Raw genomic sequence first — 22,629 nt, 5'->3', positions numbered from 1 at the left:
TGTAAAACGTGCAGAAGGGTGCTTGGGTAAGACTGAGTGTACACATCCGTCTCTAATTTAATGGCTGACATGAATGCATGTGTGACAGCTTCTGTATGTGGCAACTGTTAAGGCGTACAAGTGCGTTTGTGCCAGCATTTCACGGAAATGTCGAGGATTGCAGAGAATGCGTTAGTGATGCATTTGTCTAGTGTATGCTAGTGCATGGGATTCAGATGTTATTTGGTTAGTTGACGAGTTAGAGATGGCGTGAGCATACAAATGAATGCATGTTCACAGTGTGATGTCCACATGAGATTCTTTGGCTTTCTATATACTTTTTGTATACAGGGAGTGCAGAATTATTAGGCAAATTAGTATTTTGACCACATCATCCTCTTTATGCATGTTGTCTTACTTCAAGCTGTATAGGCTCGAAAGCCTACTACCAATTAAGCATATTAGGTGATGTGCATCTCTGTAATGAGAAGGGGTGTGGTCTAATGACATCAACACCCTATATCAGGTGTGCATAATTATTAGGCAACTTCCTTTCCTTTGGCAAAATGGGTCAAAAGAAGGACTTGACAGGCTCAGAAAAGTCAAAAATAGTGAGATATCTTGCAGAGGGATGCAGCACTCTTAAAATTGCAAAGCTTCTGAAGCGTGATCATCGAACAATCAAGCATTTCATTCAAAATAGTCAACAGGGTCGCAAGAAGCGTGTGGAAAAACCAAGGCGCAAAATAACTGCCCATGAACTGAGAAAAGTCAAGCCTGCAGCTGCCACGATACCACTTGCCACCAGTTTGGCCATATTTCAGAGCTGCAACATCACTGGAGTGCCCAAAAGCACAAGGTGTGCAATACTCAGAGACATGGCCAAGGTAAGAAAGGCTGAAAGACGACCACCACTGAACAAGACACACAAGCTGAAACGTCAAGACTGGGCCAAGAAATATCTCAAGACTGATTTTTCTAAGGTTTTATGGACTGATGAAATGAGAGTGAGTCTTGATGGGCCAGATGGATGGGCCCGTGGCTGGATTGGTAAAGGGCAGAGAGCTCCAGTCCGACTCAGACGCCAGCAAGGTGGAGGTGGAGTACTGGTTTGGGCTGGTATCATCAAAGATGAGCTTGTGGGGCCTTTTCGGGTTGAGGATGGAGTCAAGCTCAACTCCCAGTCCTACTGCCAGTTCCTGGAAGACACCTTCTTCAAGCAGTGGTACAGGAAGAAGTCTGCATCCTTCAAGAAAAACATGATTTTCATGCAGGACAATGCTCCATCACACGCGTCCAAGTACTCCACAGCGTGGCTGGCAAGAAAGGGTAAAAAAGAAGGAAATCTAATGACATGGCCTCCTTGTTCACCTGATCTGAACCCCATTGAGAACCTGTGGTCCATCATCAAATGTGAGATTTACAAGGAGGGAAAACAGTACACCTCTCTGAACAGTGTCTGGGAGGCTGTGGTTGCTGCTGCACGCAATGTTGATGGTGAACAGATCAAAACACTGACAGAATCCATGGATGGCAGGCTTTTGAGTGTCCTTGCAAAGAAAGGTGGCTATATTGGTCACTGATTTGTTTTTGTTTTGTTTTTGAATGTCAGAAATGTATATTTGTGAATGTTGAGATGTTATATTGGTTTCACTGGTAATGAAAAATAATTGAAATGGGTATATATTTTTTTTTGTTAAGTTGCCTAATAATTATGCACAGTGATAGTCACCTGCACACACAGATATCCCCCTAACATAGCTAAAACTAAAAACAAACTAAAAACTACTTCCAAAAATATTCAGTTTTGATCTTAATGAGTTTTTTGGGTTCATTGAGAACATGGTTGTTCAATAATAAAATTAATCCTCAAAAATACAACTTGCCTAATAATTCTGCACTCCCTGTATGTGTTCTTTCAAACTTTGTGGTGCTGAAAACTATTCAGACCACCTGTTCACTCAATAAACAAATGCTGATTTCTGAACTGTATTTATTCCACAGAACTTAACTTAACAAATTAATCTTATTAACAGAAAACATTTTTTACAACTCGGAAGTTTTATCAGCTTCCATGGAACTGTTGCTTTGAAACAGAACCGTACAATCAAAGGAATAGTTCAAAGGGCAAACAGCCTTTAGCTGCCAGGTTGTAAGCACACATCCCTTATTCCATAAGTCAACTATGAGGGTTCACTTTGAACCATTCGGCATCGAGGTGCAATGTAAAGCTTTGTGCACTGAGAGGTATTCTCTTGTGCAAATTTAACTATGCCACCCAGTGCCCACATTCAAGAACATCCCTGCATCAGCAGAGAGCTGAAAGACTAAAAGTCCTCAATGGTGGATGGTCGTTCAGAATCCTGGAGTCAACATCAAACTTAGAAACCACTTAACCAACACCCTGTAACCTAAAGACAGTCTGCCCCAATTCTAAATGGAGTGAACAGGAACTAGAAAGGAGCAACTGTGCTCCGTATGAAGGCTCGGCCAAGTCACGTACGAACATGACAAACATGCCAAGACTTAAAATCAGAGTTGGTGGCTGACCCAAGGAATGTTCAGAATGAGAGTAGAGTTTTATGAATAATGTCCGCACACTCCCGAATTTCATCTTCGTTGATTACGAGGGGTGGTGCCAGGCGGATGATGTCCCCATGTGTAGGCTTGGCCAGAAGTCCGTTGTCACGCAGCCGCAGACATACTTTCCATGCATCGTAGTCTAACAATGAAAACATACATGTTAAGTTGTAAAATACCTACAGACACCACATGTGCAAATAGAGACAGAAGAAAACTGTGTATTTATGTGAGGACACAGGATGAATTGATTGAGGCGCAAGTGTAGAAATGTTTATTATATACTGAAGTTCTAGTCTGGGGGCGAGGGAGAGGATGTGGACTACTGTTAGGGGTGTGTGACCAGACCTGTAGATTAACCAGGTTTAACAACGACCTCTGGGTACTCTGTAAACTCTATCGTGCGACAGCAATGTACTCATTTCCACCAACTGCACCTTCACGGGAGGTTGTACAAGACCCATGTCAAGGGATATAAATCAAGACCAAACCACAAAGTTAGGATTATGAGTAATTAACTTCTTTCTGCAACACAGGTTGGTTACATATTTTCTATAAATGGAGGTACCAAGAGGAGGAGTACAACAAAAGGGGCCTTCTCTAGTGCATCGGAGCAGTCTGCTATTGCTTGCAGTCTGATGCTTGCCAGATATGTACATGGAATATCTTGTAGCTCCGTTTCAGCTTTTTAACAATCAATAGCAGTTGTTACCCTCGAGGAGCGCACAAGCTCCCCGATTTCCAAGATTTGTTGGCCATGTGCCAGCAATACTGATACTCAAGAAAAAGAAAACCAGAAAGGGAAAATGCAAAGGAATTAACTGACCTACTTGGAAACTGAAAACTAAACGAGTCAAAGAACACAAGTGCTCCGAATCACTATTTTCTGGGACACACTTGTGCTACTCGGTCTATGGAACATGCTCATAACACACTAACGTTGCAAAGTAAAGGAAAACTACACTGCAGGAAAGCTAAACATGGAATGAAAAGATGGACTCAAAAGCATAGAAGATACAAAATTAGGTTGTTGCAACACAAACTTCCTTTCAATGCTCCATAAAAAAGTATGACTAAGTACCAGGATTCATTCATAAGCTAACCCATACTAGCCGACAAGTGATAACAGAGGGATAAATCCTTTTCTGGAGAAAACTCTACCTGCATTATCTAGTAATCAAGAGTTCAACATCGCTTCTGATTTCCCTGCCGATTGACCTTCTTTGCACACTGATCTAGACACGGCTTAACTACTCGAGAATAATAATGCTTGTTGGACAGACACCATGCAACGTAAAAAAAAAAAAAAAAAAAAAAAAATTGAAAAAAAAAAGACAAGAGCCAAGATGCAGAGTGTAAAGAGATGTCACAGTACTGTTCATGTCTTGCTTGCTCATTCCGAACTCTTCAATTAAGGGAGGCATGCCCACACCTTGAAAATGTGCCAAATTATGTACAATATAAGAAATATTGGGGCAGTGGGTGCTTGAAAAGCTACTGGCTAATGACATGGTGTTCCTGACAGAGCCAATCAAAAAGACACACCACAAATATGAATTTCAAGGAAAAATCTGTAGTAATTCGGTTCATGAATATCAATTCACCAAAATACCACAAGTAGCTAAAACTGTAAGCATGCACCCTTTTTAACTCCCTTGCCCCATCCGTAAGGCTTCAGAAGCATCCTATTTGTTGCGGAGGGCACGGGGTCAGGAAAACGAGTGAACTAAAGAAAGTACTTCAGGCTCCAAGAGACAGCATACTCTGTTCTTCCACTGCTTTCTTGGCCCTAGAAATTAGTGGTTGCAAGAGGTAACAGGAATACCAGACTGGAGGCCAGGGTTAGTAAGTGCTAGCCCTTACTGGAATCCTTGTTTCTATCATTAAGATCACTCCCTCCTCTTTAAAGTACCGGGCCCTGCCATCCACAATGGTTGCTCGCCATGGGCAATGAGTTAATTTTTCCACCTCAAAAAGTGTAAAATCGCATGGCTCACCTAATCACGGAAGCTAAATTCTGGGTCTGTATTTGCCTGAGCCAAAAAAAAAAAAAAAAAAAAAAAAAAAACCCACTTCTTTCCTCACTTTTAGGAACTGTGCATCACTAGTCATTTGGTCTAATTACAAGGACGCATACTTAATTTGAGCCGGTGAGGGGGCACTGCCGCCCATTTCCCGCATAAGATATTTACCCAACGCACAAGAGGGACAGGTCAGAAACGCAGAGGAACAGAACGGCAAAACTATAACAAGAGAAAGGAGGACCCTGCGAGAGCGTTAAAAATGGACAGGGAGTGTATTGAAGCAGATTAAAGACTACCAGCCTTTGAATTCACCGCACTGATGTTTAATTGCACTGGCTGCCAGTTTAAGAGTGAGGGGGGTGGGTGGGGGTTATGCCCATTACCCTAGGAGTTCCTCCCTGGAATAGCCTCCCTTACATTTACCACCTCCCTTCATGGGGAAAAATAAATAAATAAACACACCTTTAAACAATTGTACCAAGAAGGAACTTAGAAATTAACTACACTGTTGATTGTCCACCTTTTGGTGGCAAACAAGGTATACTGTTTTAGTGGACTGAAGTTGTGTCCATAAATGACACCTTTGAAACCAAACCTGACATCAGAAAACAAGTATCAGCCAGTACGTACCGAACAGTTGGGCTCCACCAACCAGACTCCCATTTCAGTTGCCTTGCACAACTGGTCACATTTCCAGTTTCTAAAGACACCTTCATGGAGGCCGTTAGGCAAGATGTTGGTATTAAAAAACCACAGCCGATTAAATACACCCCTCACCTAGATACGAGGTAATTCTGTTCTGAGCCCCACACTCTTCGGGAAGGGTTCTATAACTGCTGTGGAACCTACAAGTTCTACTAACGAGCACTGAAATGACAAGATGTGGAGGTCCCATACCTTTTGTTTCTTTGATCACTATTGCATTCAGTAGCCCTCTTCCTCTCACGCATGTCACAATATCAGAGGGAGTCTTCATGAGCTCTGCTCTCAGCAAGTCTCCCATTCTTTCTGCATTTTCAGAAAGTTTCTCCTCTTCTAGAACCTAAGGACGAAAAGAAAATGTTGAAGTCAAGGACAAACTGGTGCCACAAACTCGGTCTTACCGTCAAAGTAAATACAGTACTCTTAAGCACCTGACCACCCTTCTACTTAATACTGCCCAATCTCATATCTAAGAGTGCACTGGGCCAAGATCACACATGCTTGCACTACTACATCTTCTGTAAAAAAATAAAATTAAAATAAAAACCCACAGGAAATCAAAATTTCAATCCTGTTCACCGTCCCCCTGCCTTTTGGCTATGTTTGCACTATACAGATACCATACACATGGGCATGCTTTTTTTGTCGACAGATCAAGTACTGCTTCAATTCACCTTCCATCATCCTTACTAGATTACCTTGTGGCACTTGCACTGATGCCACAAATAAGGGTCCCAAATCCATTTTGAACTTCCAATTTCGAATTCCTAAGCATATACAGACCATTTTAAAACTTTACATTTTCAATTTTGCTTTCTTATGTACATGTACTTTACTAGTCTGCTAATATTTCATTTTATAAACAATCTTAGACCCCCTGAGTAGGTGCTGTAGAACCTCAGGAGTCCGCAGACCACAGGTTAAGAACCAAACCACTGCCCCAATCTACGCAGTCTGTCCGCCTTCCCAATCTTGTAATACCTCAAGCTTTTCCATCCTTCACTTTATACCCCTTCTGCATCTCTTGTTCTTTCTGTCTTCTACCCTTACCCGTCATTCCCTCCCCTTTTCCCATGTTCCAGTTATCCTACTACTGCTGCTAGACCTTCATTATAGACCTTCATTATAGCCCTTTCAATGACCTTCCTTAATTGGTGTTTGAAGCCATTTCCTGATGCAGAGTGTAACAGCTCTTTACAACTTTTTGCAAATCTATAATATCCATCTCTATATCTATGTGTCAGCCTCTGGACAATCAACCTTGTTGTGTCCCCAACACAGATTAGGAAATGAAGATGCTGTAAAATCTTAATCATAATTCCAATGGCAAACTGGGCTTGGAGAATGGCCCTGGGATACTAGCTCATAGGATATTCTACTTTCAAAAGTGCCATGTGGTCCATGGGTGGGTGCTAGCAAAGGAACTGGCTCCGGATATAGTATAAGTCAGGACCACAGAATGAGCAGCCGGGAGAAGGAAAGAAAAGAGAGAGAGAGAACAATGTGGAAAGCTAACCGGAGTTATTTTAATGGAATGGCATGCCGGAGATGGTCATCTTAACCATTCAACATTATTCCCTGAAATACAGCAGTCAATTAACTCCATAAAGTTTTAAAAGGACCTATATGCCTATGCTTACCTCCAGAGCAGCTACGCCCACGCGGCACGCCAGCGGATTGCCTCCATATGTGGATCCATGTTCCCCAGGTTTGATGGTTAGCATGATTTCATCATTGCACAGTACTGCTGACACCTAGGTTTAGAAGAAGGCTTTTACAAATCAGGTAAAGAAAAACATTTATCAGCTCTATCAATCTGAGTGCACGAACACGATTAGATAGAGTCACGGCAGCTCAGGACACTTTGGGAAATACAAGTGCATTCTGTTAAATCACGATGCGGTGAAAAGTGATGACATTTATGGTGCATCCCACACCAGTCATGAGTGGAGGAAAGTGCAACGCAGTATCGTCTTTCGGCCATAGCGCCATATTGCAGTGCCGGGGAGCAAGTTAGGTTTCTTAGCCAAATCCAGTGCCATCAGAATGGTTTAAAAATTTAAATTTAACTAGTACCTGTGGCCTTGTAATACTGCAGATGTCCACTATAGGGGGTTACAGTACAGCAAGGAGCTGCCTCGAAGGGTGCTTAGCTCCCAAACACGCTAAAAGCAGACTTTAACCACGCTACAGAAACGTTACGGCTGTAAGTGTTTTGAGCGACCCATTGGAGCTCTCCTTGGAAAACTCTGAAGCTCGCTTACTCCATTGCTGCCAAACAGACCCACTACAAAGAAATGTATGTGTGCTATCTAGTACGCAGTCGGATATGAATTATTCCTTGTCTAAGCCTAGTAACCAAGTACATTTCCAGTCAGAGCCAGCAGCAGAACTCAAAATATTTAGTCGCATATTGCAATGAAGCAGAATCCATTCGTGACCGCCTTTGGATAGAGAGATGCAATTATTGCAGCACCAGATCATAGCTACCAAAACAGGGCAGTGTGGAATTCCCAAATTGTCTTTCAGAAAGTGGAGAATCTGGCTGCTTTGCACCGACCGAGAGATGAGCACCAGAACGCTTATGTTCAAAGTTTAGTTATTAGTGTAGGAAAGGATACGCTCGCAAGGTATCCCATTTATTAGGTAGGACAGTAAAGCAAGACAACCAATTTACCAACCAGCAGATTCGAAAAGCATTCACCGCGCACATACAAGATCAACAGAACTGTATTTAGGAAATAAGTGAAAATGAAAAGGTCACTAAAAAATATCCTAGATGCTAAACACTCACTTTTGATATCACCCCCGCCTGAGTGGGGAGGGGAGAATGGGTTACTGGCTCATTATGTGCCATTCCATCCCTCCTTACATTTGTAATCAAAGCATGCAAGTGCTGACAGACTGTTCAGAAGGGGCACAGGGCAGACACAGGATGTTTGGCTCCCACAGAGGTAGTTTGCCTCTGGTCCTCGGTCCCTACCTACTATGGCCCTGTAAACGGGGCCAAGGAAAACCTTGGCCCCACCAGACTCAGCGTAACGGAGCGAGCAGTCATGCTTTTCACAGAGGTAGCTGTATGGTGCCCGAGCTCAGCACTCAAACAATGGGCCCAATAACCTAAATGAACAGTACAGTGCATTTTTCCTAAAGAAAGAAAAAGTCCTTGTAATCACACAGCAGAGCCAAATGCTCCACAGTTCAACTTTACATAAATGGAAGTGATCCTTTGCGAAATCCTCGCTCACTGTACCATACGCTGACTCCTCCAACTAACCCTACCTTGGTGACCTCTTAATGCCCTGCCCCCAACTACTAGTAGATCAAAAGCATGAACCAGGTACAGGTGAAGCTGTAAGTTTCTTTCACAGTCATATGAGCGCTCAACTTACATTTCTCCTCAAGTTTTGCCTCCTTGAGCAGCTTTGGGTTAATAGTTCATTCCTCATTCCCTCCATGTGATTGAGGCCTGTCCATCTTCTAGTCACCAGAGGATGTGGTGAATGAAAACAGTCCAATGCCAAAGGGTAGGTGAGGTCCGTCCTGTGAACCTGCCGGGCTCTAGTCCTGTCGTGCAGCAGATCTGGTGGCTCTAGTAGACTCTGCTTTAGACAGCAGAGATAACCTACACCCACCCAGGCCTATGGTCCAGCAGCTGAAGCAGGGATTACAGAAGCTTCAGCCTTTACTGGGCCAAGGGCAGCTGTAACCCTGATTGGGATGAAAGCACTGCTTCTTGAAGTGGTGCCTCCTGGGAACCAAGTGGTGAGAGCAGGGAGGCTCTCTGCAGATTGGGATGCTCCTACCTTACTCTCAGGTAGTCTGCTCTCGGAACCTCCCTCAGCCTCTGGCACACACCGGGTCTCTCTCCTCTTAGAGGGCGTCTCCTGCAGGGCCAGGAAAACTCATCATGCAGGTAATCTAGGTACTTCAAGCAGACTTCAGGTGATGTCCCATCACCTCTGGGAGGCTGGCTGTCATTCTGACACCTGCCCTGGACAGAGTTGTCATTTGAATACTCCTTGGGGCATTTCCTTCCCTGTTCAAGAAGGACATGAACTGGAACATGGGGTGGTTTGGGTCCCACGTTTACTTGATAGGGGATATGGATTCACGGTCACAAAGGGAATAACTGGATTATAGCACCAGGGTTGTCTCCAAACAGGAGCACCAACAATACAGGCAGCATGTGACGCGAGGTTTTGGCACCAGTATGTCATTAGCTCAACTGAAAAAGTAATCCAGGATAGACAAAAGGGCAAGCCTGACCTAGAAACCTTCTCACCTCACAAAAGAACTGCAGCTTCACGCCTCACTCTACCATCAACCAAATGTCAGTGCTCAGGAAGACTAACCAGCTGCCCTTTACTAAAAAGAGGCTTCTTGGAATTTCTAAAGGTAGCCCGGTCCCCATCTTCCTCATTTGTACTTCTGGTCCCCTCCATACAAACACAGGAATGTCAGCAAAATACTTCTATACAGGAGAACAGTCCTCACCCTCCATCTTGTGCTGTGCCTGATAGAGGCATTCAAAATAGATCTCACTGGCTTCAGTAGACAGACACAATGGTGGGGTGGGGGATGAGAGGGATAAAGCTCTTCTCAAGCAACAGCCACAATCCTTGTCAGGCTGAACCACAAATAGTCTCTAAACTAACCTGGGCTTAAATCTCTGATAGCTTGTTCCAAAAGCAATTAGTCTCAATTTAAAGAGACAGTGTATAGAGTATTTATGAGGCACTCAAACAGCAATAAAGTGAGAGCACCAAGAGAAAAAAAAAAACACATACTAGTTGAGAAAAATAAAAGTACATTTTATGAATGGACACCAAAATAACAAAATTCCAATTAAATCATACCAGAGTTATACATTTTTAGGTCGTGCGTAAGCGCTCAACCTTGTGTATCCTTTTAGTATACTTCTTGTAGCTTAAAGCGATTTAATTTGTTGGTTGCAGTGTCCTTTAAAAATTCTTGCTCGCTAGTGGTCAGATCTGCCTTTTTCTCCCTCCTTTTTCAGTTTCAGAGCAGTGACCAACTACTGTATCATTCCACTTTGGTTTCTTTATCTGCTGCTGTGATAGATTATGTTATTTCTTTGGTGCTCCCCTTTTACTATGGGTGTTTTAGGCTGGTAGCTGCCTGTGTTGCAGCATTCCGTCCCTCCCATGTCGCTTACATTTGTTTTGGTTTTATTCCAGTGCTGTCCTCGTTTACCTCTGGCTCCTAAAATAAGCTTATATTTTACAAAAGAAACACCTGGTTATTTAGCTCACTGCTCACGAAAGTCAGAATATGCTCTTTCTGGTAGAATGTAGCTAAACCCAGAAGAAATTATGTGACACTTGCTTAGTCTCAGTCTCTCTTAACTCCCAACCAAGGAGCGCTTAAGAGATCAAAACAGCCAACCACAGACATAGTAGCACGAGACAGGGACAAAGTCAAAAGTCATGGCCGACCACAATGGAGGGTGGTTCGGATATAACAAAGTGGACTGGGGCCAGTCCCTGCTTACCCTTAGACCTAAAAGAAGTTTTGGAGGGGAAAAAAAAAAAAAAAAAAAGCCTGAGTAGGTAATATTCAACGGGGAAGGCAACTTGGAGAAGGAGTCGTCATCGTTGAGGAGCCTCTGTATAAAGTTGTAGTGAAGCATTCTACGTTCTGTCTTGGTTGCTTTATTAGAAATCAAAAATATCCAGTGGGATTAAGCTGCAGGCTGCAGTGCAGTCCTTAGTGCAGCAGGGCAGCCCTACAAAACTGAAAACAATGGAAAACCCACAATTTCGAATCATATGTTTAACTTCAACCAACTAGGGTGATTCAGACTTATAGTGGAATGATGCAATAGTAGACCACACAAACACACACCCTCCACCCAGCATAAAAGATCTACACCAGTGGTGGTTCAGATGATAAACGCTCCGAAATTGAGAACAGTTAATACACCAATAATCATAGGTTAAAAATGAATGGCAAACTGAACTGTATTTAAGGTGGCTGGCATTTTTAGGGCAGCAAATAAAGGAAATGTTGATAAAAATTTATGAAATCTGCCTGACGCTACAGTTACTAACAAGTTGAGTGGGAAATACCCACCCCCTAACTCGTTACTTTTCTGGCTGGTGACAATTTTTTTAAATCAACATTTGCTAATAGTTTGTAACGTTTTCTGTAACAAAATATCTACCATATGCTTGAAAAGCGTGTGGTACTCACGATAGTGGGAATCAACAGTAGACTGGTTCAGAGCACTAACAACATTCTTCTCACACTGATGGCATCTTATTTTTCCAACAGAAGAGTTTTAGAAAAGTAATCACTTGCAGTTGGCTTTTAGTGCGTCTATGGACTGATGTGTACAGCAAGTCTTGCTTCTTCTTTAGCAATGAACATGTATATACATATATGTGTGTGTGTGTGTGAGAAAAAATGCGTTACGTGGGATGAACATTTGTGTGCAATGACTAAGAGAAATTCCAGAATAAAGTGACACTGATCGTAGTTAAACCCCAAGCATGCAAGGTGCTCCATTTAGTACTAAAACAGCACTATCAGTAAATGCTATATACTTCAAGACCTAATGAGTGCTACTGATATCTTTGGAAGGAGGCAACGTAGTTACAACTTCTATAGTGTGGCTATTGCGAGGACCATAGAGGGCATCCTCTGAAGGTGGGGCCTCAGGAAAAAAATATGTAGGCGCAACAGTCACCAGCAAGTGCCATCTCTAGAAAAAATGTTGAGAAACCTTTTTAGCTTCTAGAGGACTGCACAGGTGAATTTCTCCTTCATGTAGACAGTAAGCATGTAGCCAGGAACAACTGGGTTAGTAATATCTAAACTGTTTAGCTTGGAAGACCTCATAATGCACTGTAACGAAGGAAACCAAGGAGCACTGGCCATCACACATACGTGGTGGACTCCACACATCACTCCTCTGAAGGGGAAAGCTCATTGCTCCAAGTGAGTAACTTTGCTAACTAATCTAAGTGCAAAAGGATTGCAGACCCTGGACACCAGTGGTAAATTAGAAGATACACACAAATGCTGCCCAGTAACCATTAACTATCGACTGCCCCGGGATCATGAAACGAGGCCTCAAGCAGAGTTAGAAGGAAATTTAGACAGGTATTTTAGGTTTTATTTAATATAGGACAACTGTTCCAAATTGAACAACTAACCAAAGTGGGCAGAGGAAGCAATCAACATTTAGGTCACTGTTCATTTCCCCCACTAAGCCAGGTTTATTTCTCTATCTGGAAGACCAGGCTTGCCTGTGACCACTCGATGTGGCTTGGAGTTGTAAGTGAGGAAGGTAAAGATTATAGTAGGAGCTGGCTGCTCCTACTGCCAATAGCCTTGATCAGTGATGCTGCCAATCAAAAGCTGACTCTCCACATCATCGTAACTCCACACGTCAGCATTCAAGCTGGGGTGGAGGAGGCCATTCAGAAACATCTTCATACTGCTGTGAGCCTACAACGAAGTGTGCATCTGTATAAATACCTGGTCTGAACCAGAGTAGCACCATTCTGGCAGTGAACCAAGCCAAATAGCAGAAACCTCTGAAATCTCATGTAAATTTTCAATAACCTGCACCAGGTGCGGACTAAAGTGAATTTTTAAGGCAAAACTCATACAATACCAATGCAGAAGTCTTTCTCCCCCCTCCCCCCACTCCCACCCCATCCCCAACCATAGGGGAAATGACAGCTCGCTAAGCTAACTACTAGCAAACAAGAAAACGGTCACAACCACCCAATAAAGCGCTGGTAGACTGAACATAGGCATAAAGTCTATGGGGAAACCAAGCACTTGCAAAGCCAATGCCAACATGCAAACATAGGCATGCACAAATGCTGTTTAGCAGGTCAAAGCTAGACTTCTTCAGTTTAGTAAAGCTAGAAGAAAGTAGCAAAAAACAGCTTTCTGTGCACAATGCATGTAGAAAACAAAGAACTGAATGCAGCAAACAGTGTAATGATGGAGTGTACTGTACAGAAGTAAGATAAGCCTCATGCATGTGAGTTGGAGCATTTCCCAAAAGCCAAATGACAGACCACACGGTCAATAGTATATGGTAGGAGAAATGCTCCCCTGAGTGGACCCAAAGTCCACTACATGTATACTTTCTAGCACTGGTAACAATAGATAACAGTTTCACTGTGAGGCTAAATCTAGCAACAAACAAAAAAACCCAAAAAAACTCCACAAACTAGGCTAGAAAAAGGATGCTTACTATATCTTGTCTTTTAGTTTCCAAGTTTAAAAACGTAAACACAAAAATGGCGAAAACCTCTAGAGGGAAAGTCAAAGAGAAAACGTAGGTCTTGCAACAGAAAGCAGAGGCCAAAACATTGTAGGCCTGGAAACCTTACTCTGAACCTGCAATGCCACAGCTCTCGCTGTGTTTAAGTGGAAAGCTCTTTATTACTTTTATTAGGTATCATTTCAAATCCGCTGTAAGGCTAAGCTTCACAAAAATGGAATGACTGATTGTGTATCCTGCATGACAACAGATACCAAACAGTTCCCTCCTCACGCATTCCAATCACAAGAGAGCTCCTTAACCCATGCCACAACTGCTCCCTATACATCTCACATGCAGCTTTGCTTAAATCCATGTGTCGGTTGCTTTCTACACTCAAATTCACACTTCTAGTCCCAGGACCTAGCTAAATTCAATGATTTTCAAATTAAGGCGTTCTTTAACACCCCCTCCCCCCCAACAGTTGTTTTCCCAACATCCTCAACATAGTAGGTAGAGCTCCGTGTTGCATACTAAGTCACTGCAAAGATCCATGTGCAGATTTTCCTTGTTTCACTTTAGTCCAAGCACCAGGTGTGCTCTATGCATCATAGCACAGTAAAAAGTTTGGTATGGACAGAGAGAATACCGTATTTAAGTAAACCAGGTGCATTGCCCCAGAACCTGGTAGTTATAGGTCAGTGAAGAAGCCATAACTGAAAGACAAGCATCTACTTACAGGATAAAACCCTCCAGACAGTGCTTTGCCCAAGATCACAATGTCAGGATGAACGTTTTCATGGTCCACCGCCAGCATCTTCCCGGTCCTACATAATCCAGTCTGTACCTCATCTGCGATAAACAGAACCTGACAATAGGAAACAAAAGAACAAATGGAAACATGACAAGGTGAATGTGCCACCTCCTATCAGGTCAGCTAGAAAACACTTGTCATAAGAAAGAACAATATACAAGGAAAGAAGCCTCGTCCTTAAGTTGGCAAAAGAGATCAATTTGCCTCAAGGGGACTCAAGAGGGGTTTGATATGTGCACTGTGGGGTGAACAGGGGTGTTAAACAGAAGGTGGTTATTGTCAGATACATGTTATGAACAGGAATGGGTATTTGGTCTGGAGCCTGCAAATAGATGAGATTATGAAGCATATCGACAAGCATTTAGGGGAGGCATTTCAAGCCAATGAGAATCCGGCAGTGGGTGAGTCAGGGGAAGACATGTGAAGCAGGTGTAAAAGTAGATGGTGACTGTTGTGCTGCAGTAGGGAAACCCCGAGAATAACTGTAGGTCGCAGTGCTAAGATTAGAAAGATTTGGATAACAGGGGTACTGAAGTGCAAGATGGAGCAGTATGGAGAAGATGGGAGGTGTGGGAGAGAGATTAGGCAATGCTGGCTGGTTGGCATGAAACGTAGTGTTGGGAGGGGCGAAGAAAATGTACACAGCAGGGAAGCGGTTCTCTTTTTTGTGGGGGGGGAGGAGTTAAAAGCAAGTGGTATTCCAGACAGTGTTTTAGGGGAAGGGGAGATACCCTTTGGGGGATTAAAGGGGGTGGGGGGGGAGTGAAATTGTCAGAAGCACAATGTGACCTAAAGTGGGGAATATATTAGAAATATCCACTGAAACAGAACACAAGAGCAAGATGTCAGAAATAGCTGCAAATCAGGGTAACTTAAGGGGAGGGCAAAATATACTATTGAGCATGGGAGAGAAAGAGAAAAAAAAAAAATTAAAAAAAAAAAAAAAAAAAAAAGAGACCTCTCAAGGAAAAACAAGGTCTACTTTGTTGGGTAAAATGGAGACAGGGCGATGTGATTAAAGTGAAGCTAGTAACCCTTACTCTTTGAAGCTGAAGAAGCCTATTCCGTACACCAAAACTTTCCACTGCACTTGTTCATGTGGCAATACAAAACCAGCCTGGCCAATGCCCCAAATCCCTCCTGAAAACGTAGTCAGTCACTGCAGAGAAAAGGGAATCTGCATACATTATGATCAGTTCATGCCCTTATTGCACTAGTTTCTGCCAAATTAAGCAGAAACTAGAAGTCCTTTTTATGGGTAACATGGACCATCTCGACTGAGCTATTAACACCTGGTTAATGTTGTGCAATTAAAGCAAGGGAGCTTGAAAGTAAAATCCATTTTAGATTATGGGGGTCATTCTGACCCTGGCGGTCATGGACCGCCAGGGCCAACGACCGCAGAAGCACCGCCAACAGGCTGGCAGTGCTTCCATGGGCATTCTGACTGCGGCGGTACAGCCACGGTCAGAAACGGGAAACCGGCGGTGTCCCGCCGGTTTCCCGCTGCCCCTGGGAATCCTCCACGGCGACGCTGCAAGCAGCGCCGCCATGGGGATTCCGACCCCCTTCCTGCCAGCCTGGTTCTGGCGGTTTCCACCGCCAGAACCTGGCTGGCGGGAACGGGTGTCGTGGGGGCCCCTGCAGTGCCCATGCCATTGGCATGGGCACTGCAGGGGCCCCCTAACAGGGCCCCACATAGATTTTCAGTGTCTGCCACGCGACGGGTGCAACTGCACCCGTCGCACCCCTTCCACTCCGCCGGCTCCATTCGGAGCCGGCATCCTCGTGGAAGGGGGTTTCCCGCTGGGCAGGCGGGCGGCCTTCTGGCGGTCGCCCGCCAGCCCAGCGGGAAACTCCGAATGACCGCCGCGGTCTTTTGACCGCGGTACGGTCTTCTGGCGGTTCCCGCCAGGCCGGCGGCATCCGCCGCCAGCGGGGGTCAGAAAGACCCCCTATATCTGTACCTCGGCTGGTTTTACATAGAAAGCTATATATAGAAGCATGGTGAAATGCGAATCCAGCCCACAGCAGCTCTCCACTTAGATCATCCTGCTCCTTCTCGGCCCCCAGTATGTACTTTCACCAACAAGAAGGCAAATACACTTACATTGTGTGCTGTGCACAGATCGCGCACACCAGTCAAGTACCCTTCATCTGGAACGACTACGCCAGCCTCTCCCTGTATGGGTTCCACCATGAAAGCTGCCACGTGAGGGTCCTGCAGAGCACGCTGAAAAGACAATGAAAACAGTGCTATTTGGATAGTTCAGACATCCCCCATCAATGTTTTATCACAACAAACGCTTATTTCACAGAAGTCATATGGAGAATTTGCAAGCTACGCCACTGTTAAACATATAGTGGTGAAATATTTACCAAAGCATCCTCGTCTCCGAAGAGAGTTGCTAACGTGCAAACAGTTAGTGAGGGGCCGACCCTAGTAGCTTATTTTCCAGCTGTAGGGGCTGCCATGTTTTGTTTACTGGTTTGCTCTTGAAGGTGAGCAAAGCACACTCGGGCCCTTAACATCCTATTTTGGTTGTTACATTTAGCATGAATTTTCAGTTTATTTCCATTTCACTAGAGCTCTACAGAAGAGTAGGTTTGTCACAGTTACAGAATGTAGCGTCGTCTTTTTGCAGTCTAGATAAAATTTCAAATCCTTGCACGATTCTAGACACGTAATTTGTGGTGCTCACAGTAGCCTCATCAAAAATAGCCTCTTCAAATATATGTAACGGGTTGATTTTATAGGACCAGTGAAACTCGCGACATGAACCGGCCAGTGTATTATTTCAATATGCTGTTCAGGAAGCCAAGAACAGTACGATTTATATCCGTCACAATTTCTTAAAGGTTACTTGTGTCACAGAGCTAATGTAAGGTAGGTAGGGCTAGAGTTTACTTTAGGCCTAAGACCAATCTTGTGCCACGTTTTGTGACCAGCTGTACCTGTATAATGAGGAGTATCTGGAACACAGCCAAGCGTACGCGGTTGCAGTATTCTAGGCAGACTAACATCATCCTCCTCAAATTCCGTTAAGCGGGGAGGGGGGGGGGGCTTACATCACCTATGCTGTTGAATGTTGTAATAGGTCTCAAGAAAACGACAGAAGTCACAGTCCGACTTTGCATGCCGGAGATAATTTTGAAGGACGCATACAGGAGAGTCTGAGCCACTTTGATACCAGGTTTCAGAGAAGGGGTAAATTATGACAGGCTGAAAGGAAGACAGCACTAGATGTTTGTGTTTCAAGGCTGGCAGGGAGTGGGAGACAGACCGTAAAACTTCAAAGTCTAGTAGACGTGTAGGGAGGACATATTGATAGAGTTCAATGGGTAGGATCAAAGGACACTGTATGTAGGAAGATATATGTTTTATATCAGTTATAACTATATTTTTGTAACAAGCAGTCAGATAGCGTTTAAAGAATTACGGTCCTTGTTAATTGTAAATGTTATGAAGGAGGGGGAACTTAGGTGTCCACCAAGAGTATAAAAAATGCTGTTTGTAAGAGCTGAGTTGAGTGTGGCTTCAGTAACAGAACTGTGCTGTACTCCCGGCCTTATTTTATTTACTTATAAATATACTCTATTATTAGAATTGTCTCACTTCTGTATTTCTGACAAAAACTCGACTACAATGTCTACAAGCGTGTTCATCCTCTAAATCGATAATAACCCACTGACACACATAATGGCAGAAGGAATTCAGAGAGCAGCAGTAGTGCGTTGGCAACTTTATCATTTGTTCCGTCGCAAGGACAGGACAGCTGGATAAGTCAGAGCAATTTGTAATTCTATGGCAGGACCCGCATGCGAGGATTATGATCTCCTTTCTTCAGTTATTGAAACAACAGCCTTATTAAACTGTGAACAATAAGAACAAGAAGAAGTCATTTCCCATAACCCCAGGGAACAATGAAGTTTGCAAACAAACAAGTTCATGGTCTGTAAACCGCGTTACCCTTTATCTATTGCCCTATTTCTTCGCTGCTAGTAGCCTTGTCAGTTGAGTACTGAGACGCTGGTCCCTTTTTCACGTTTTGGCCTTAATTGCTGTTTCTGGTTATTCTTTGAAGGTTGAGTGGTGCTCGCATCTTGGGAGCACCGCGCCGCTCCTTCACGGCCACTCTCCACACCAATTTTCCTTATCCGAGGGCTGGAGCGTGCAGCGGCCGGCCGACCACTAGAGGGGGCACGCCCCTCCTGAGTCTTCATTACGATGCTCCCAGTCTCGATGAGCTGTAGTATGCATGTCAGTTTCAGACATAGCCGAGCACCTCCGCCCGCAGGAGTAACAAGCAGAGTGTCCCCTCCAGCCTGGAGCTTGTACACCCAGCAGTGTAAGACCCTGGCAGGAGCAGTGACTCCTGAGTGAGGAAGACACTGCCAAGGCTGCCATTCTTGACTTTACTGGGCCCTTTTATTAAACAATAAGGGCAAGTTGTCTGCCTGGCTCACACCCAGTGTTGGGGGCCTCGTGAGGACTGATACTCCTGTGCATATCCCATTCAGGTCTTCAAGGCCTTTTGTGTGCCAATCTTATACGCCTGCTAGGACAGGCTATCAGACCACCTCCTTCATTAAGGGCCTTACAAGGGCTAGTGCAGGGTATTGTATACTGCCCCCCCCCCCCACAATAATCTAAATCCCTCTTACCTGGTGGGTGGCCACCGTCCTGTGCATATACCTACATCACAGACCCCATGGAGAAGTGTGGGGAATATTACAATGAAGACAACCAATACTTCATGGTCACAGAGGAGTTCTGCTGTATAGTAGATGCCTACTTAAAGCGGTCTCAGATGCAATGCCCATCTGGAAAACAGACTCATGGATATGGCACATCAGTGCCTGCAACCCCTCGCACCAAGGGCAGACCTTCCTAGGCCTTCGGCCCCAAAACCTCCAGAGCCAGCCTCTGCTCACCCACTCTGTGAACCAGCGCAAACGCACACAAAACGCAGGGGTGGACCTGGACGCTTTTGCCAGGCTGAAGGTGTTTTTAGGGACCATTCCCTGTACTTGCCCATCCCCACCAGCTTTCCACCACCCAACAAGACCGCACCCAATCTCCACCCCCCCTCCCCCCCCCCTTTGGGGGACCCTTCACAATCCACTTGTTTGCGTCCCGACTCGATCATCAGCTTCCCCGGTTCTTCAGCTGGAGACCAGACCTGGGAGCAGTAGCAACCAATGCCTTTCTTCAGGATTAGTCATTGAAGTGTTATGCCTTTCCCCATTCTCCATGATCATGTTGCGGACAGCTTAGGTGCACAGGCAGAAGGTGGGTTTGGTAGTAACCTCTTTAGCAGCAGGACTAATGGCTTATAGGTCAGTCAGGCTATGCCATAACAGCATTCGCACCAGTGGGAGAACATCTTCTGGTTAAAAAACTGCATGAGGCATGAGACTGTTCCTTCCTCCGGAACCAAAGTACTCGGTCCTTTGGGACATGAATAACGTTTTTAACCTCTTACCTTCATGGCTAAGTAATAAGTACCTTTCTCGGAAACAGTTGTCAGCCAAGCTGGCCATTCTGTTGTGCCTAATCTCCTGTAGAGAGCATCTGATAACAGGGCCCTAGATATTAAAGGAAGATCCTTTACTCCGGATGGAGTCACTTTTCATGTCGCCAGACAAACTAAATGTCATCCCAGAGTGATTTCCTATCCGGCCTTCCCTGAGGCAGGCAAGTTGTATATGGTCAGGTGCATCGAGGCCTGCGAGACTGATGACAGAGCTACATTTCTCACAGGGAGAAGCAACTGTTGATTGCTTTGAGGAAACCTTTCCAAGCAGTCTCTTCTCTGACTATTGCGAGATGGGTGTGGAAGTGGGGATTGATACCAAGATCTTTGGTGTGCACTCCACTCGAGGGATGGTGGCCTCAAAAGCTTTTCCTTTGGGAGCCCGCTTGGAGTATATTTCGAATGCTGCAGTCTCTTCATCGGATTCCACCTTCAAAAGGTTTCATTTCAAACCAATCTCCTCCATTGTGGCTCTGGTGGTGGATAAGCTTTAAACTAGCATATTCCTCCTCTCCGGGTCATGCCATAGAATGAAAAATGTCCTAGCTATCATAATGGAAAGTTTCAATTCTATTAAGGACTCAGAGGTGAGGATTAGCCCACCCAGAGATGAACGATGACTCACCACTAGAAGTTTGCATTTACAAACTTTTACATCTTCTTTAATTTGCTCTGAAAATGTATTGAATTTCAATGCATTTCTGTTGGTCAATTGGGAGATTAGCTATTGTATATGTTAACATAAGGCAAGCAAAGTAACGTTTAACTCTGCTCTGCTTACAGACTGTTTGCATCTGATCTTTCAAGAGCTTTAGAAGTGATCAGACAGTATAATGTTTACCAAACACACAAAAAAGGATGGAAGGAATGCTAGAGTGGTACAGTGGGTGATAAATGATGTTTAGGGGTGCTACCCAGAGCATCCTCCAGTGGTTTAGACAGAAATAGGTAACTCATCGTCTTGTTTATTGATTTAACAGCCTAGATGACCATGTGTGTTGTCAGCTGGTGGTCCCTTCCTCTTTGTGCCAAAGAAGCCAAGCTATACCTCATCAACAAAGTTTTGCAAGGCCGAAACTGATCTGGGTTTGCTTGTGTTAAACTATGGAAGGGGTCTTGCAAGACAGTTTGGGATGGACTAGTGTTTGAGTTCCCTCCCATCACAGTGTGTTTATTAAAATGATGCAACTGACCTTTCAGATCTTATGGAATTCCAGGAACATGAGTACCAGTCAATACCTCTCCCCTCAAACTCCCTCTTCGCCCAACATGAAAAAAATGGGAAAAAGACTCCAGAGATCAGGCCTAGATTAGTGTTCAGTCCTTAAAAAGGGAGGCCCTACTTCAGTTTTTAAGAGCGGTAGTGATAGAACAACTAATCTCTGCTGTTATGTACCTAATGTCTCCTACAAGACAATTTCACAACTTTAGGAATTTTACCGGAACTTGAAGTTCATATGTTTATTCTATGAAAGAAATGTTTCCATACAAGCATACATCACTGTGACCTGGCTGTCTCAGAAAAACATTAAGGATGGAGAAACCACCATTAACAGGCTGGCTCCTAAGCGGTAGCCTACATGTCAGGCGTAGGCTGAAAGACAATGGGTGTCAGAGACTATCAAGGAAGCAGCCATGGATGAAAATATCATTGTTTCAGTAAGTGGTTGCCTCACGAAGACATATCCTATTAGGACACTGTTTAGACCAAATGTCACTAGGACTCTCACCGTGATTCACACCCTCAGAGCATTTCACCTCACTTTAATCATAACCTCTTCAACGCGCACCACGTGCAGCATAACCCATCTGTAGCATAATGATGATGCTACATTACTGCAGCAAATGCAAGCAACTGCTCCTTCACAACTTACCTACAAGTAAGATGCTCGGCACCTGTGAATGAACCACCTACCTAAGCCAGCCTTGTAGTTTCTATCCACGCCTCAAACAACTGAAATCTGACAACACATCGTTATTACATGTAAACTTTGGAACACTTTCCCCCCCTTGTTTTACGTATGGATCCCCTGAACAGGTCTTAAAAAAAATAAAAAAATTAAAAAACTAAAGACCTTTGTCTTTGATTAACTTTGGATCTTCCAACCCCCTTTTGTTGCAACTGTGCAAATGAATTATTAATACATCATATCTGCAGCTACTAACACACACAGACAGGCAGATAAGCACATCTTACCTCCAAGGCCGGGAGGTCGTTGTATGGGATGATTTCAAATCCTGGCATAAATGGTCCAAATCCATCATAGCTGGAAGGATCTGTGGAGCTAGAAATGGCAGAGAGAGTTCTACCCCAGAAGTTGCCAGCTAGAAAGAGAAAGTGAAGCATTTAACAGTTGTGTTTACATATACCATAACAAAAATACTCCCGAGAAGCGCCCATTCCAAGTCACAGTGCACAACAACCTCAGTGGATACAACAGCAAAAATATTTTGAAATGCATGACCGGAGAAGAAGCCAAGATTCAAGTCTCTGAAATGGGTATTTTTGAAGCATTCAAAAAAGGAAAACTTAATCTGTCAAAACCTGGAGCACAGGGCTGGAGTCAAATGGAGTAAAGGATGAACCACAGATGAATGCAAGGTGACTAGAGGTCCCCGAGCCAGCAGCTCATTCCAAATATGGCTAGTTCTTTTGGAAGGGGACTTAGCCTTAATTAGTAATCAAGTTAGAGCCAAGATAAAGGGTGAATCCCTTAGAAGCAAACCAGTGAAGCCCTGAGTACA

General features: G+C 44.1%; 1 protein-coding gene across 1 annotated transcript in view; it reads right to left on the bottom strand.

The window, feature by feature from the left end:
* Positions 1–1,955: 1,955 nt before the first annotated feature.
* Positions 1,956–22,629, bottom strand: part of OAT (ornithine aminotransferase) — a 41,273-nt gene continuing 20,599 nt past the window's right edge. Inside the window, exons 5-10 of the mRNA XM_069239131.1 lie at positions 22,082–22,209; positions 16,458–16,580; positions 14,273–14,401; positions 6,926–7,039; positions 5,481–5,625; positions 1,956–2,701 (exon numbers count right to left, since the gene is read on the bottom strand). Coding sequence (XP_069095232.1) covers positions 2,541–2,701; positions 5,481–5,625; positions 6,926–7,039; positions 14,273–14,401; positions 16,458–16,580; positions 22,082–22,209 — 800 coding nt within the window. The 3' untranslated portion in view covers positions 1,956–2,540. The remainder of the gene's footprint in view (positions 2,702–5,480; positions 5,626–6,925; positions 7,040–14,272; positions 14,402–16,457; positions 16,581–22,081; positions 22,210–22,629) is intronic.

The sequence above is a fragment of the Pleurodeles waltl genome, chromosome 6, assembly GCF_031143425.1.
Source record: "Pleurodeles waltl isolate 20211129_DDA chromosome 6, aPleWal1.hap1.20221129, whole genome shotgun sequence".
NCBI classification, from domain to species: domain Eukaryota; kingdom Metazoa; phylum Chordata; class Amphibia; order Caudata; family Salamandridae; genus Pleurodeles; species Pleurodeles waltl.
Note: the sequence above shows the minus strand (reverse complement) of the source record. Positions and strands in the feature narration are given on the sequence as shown.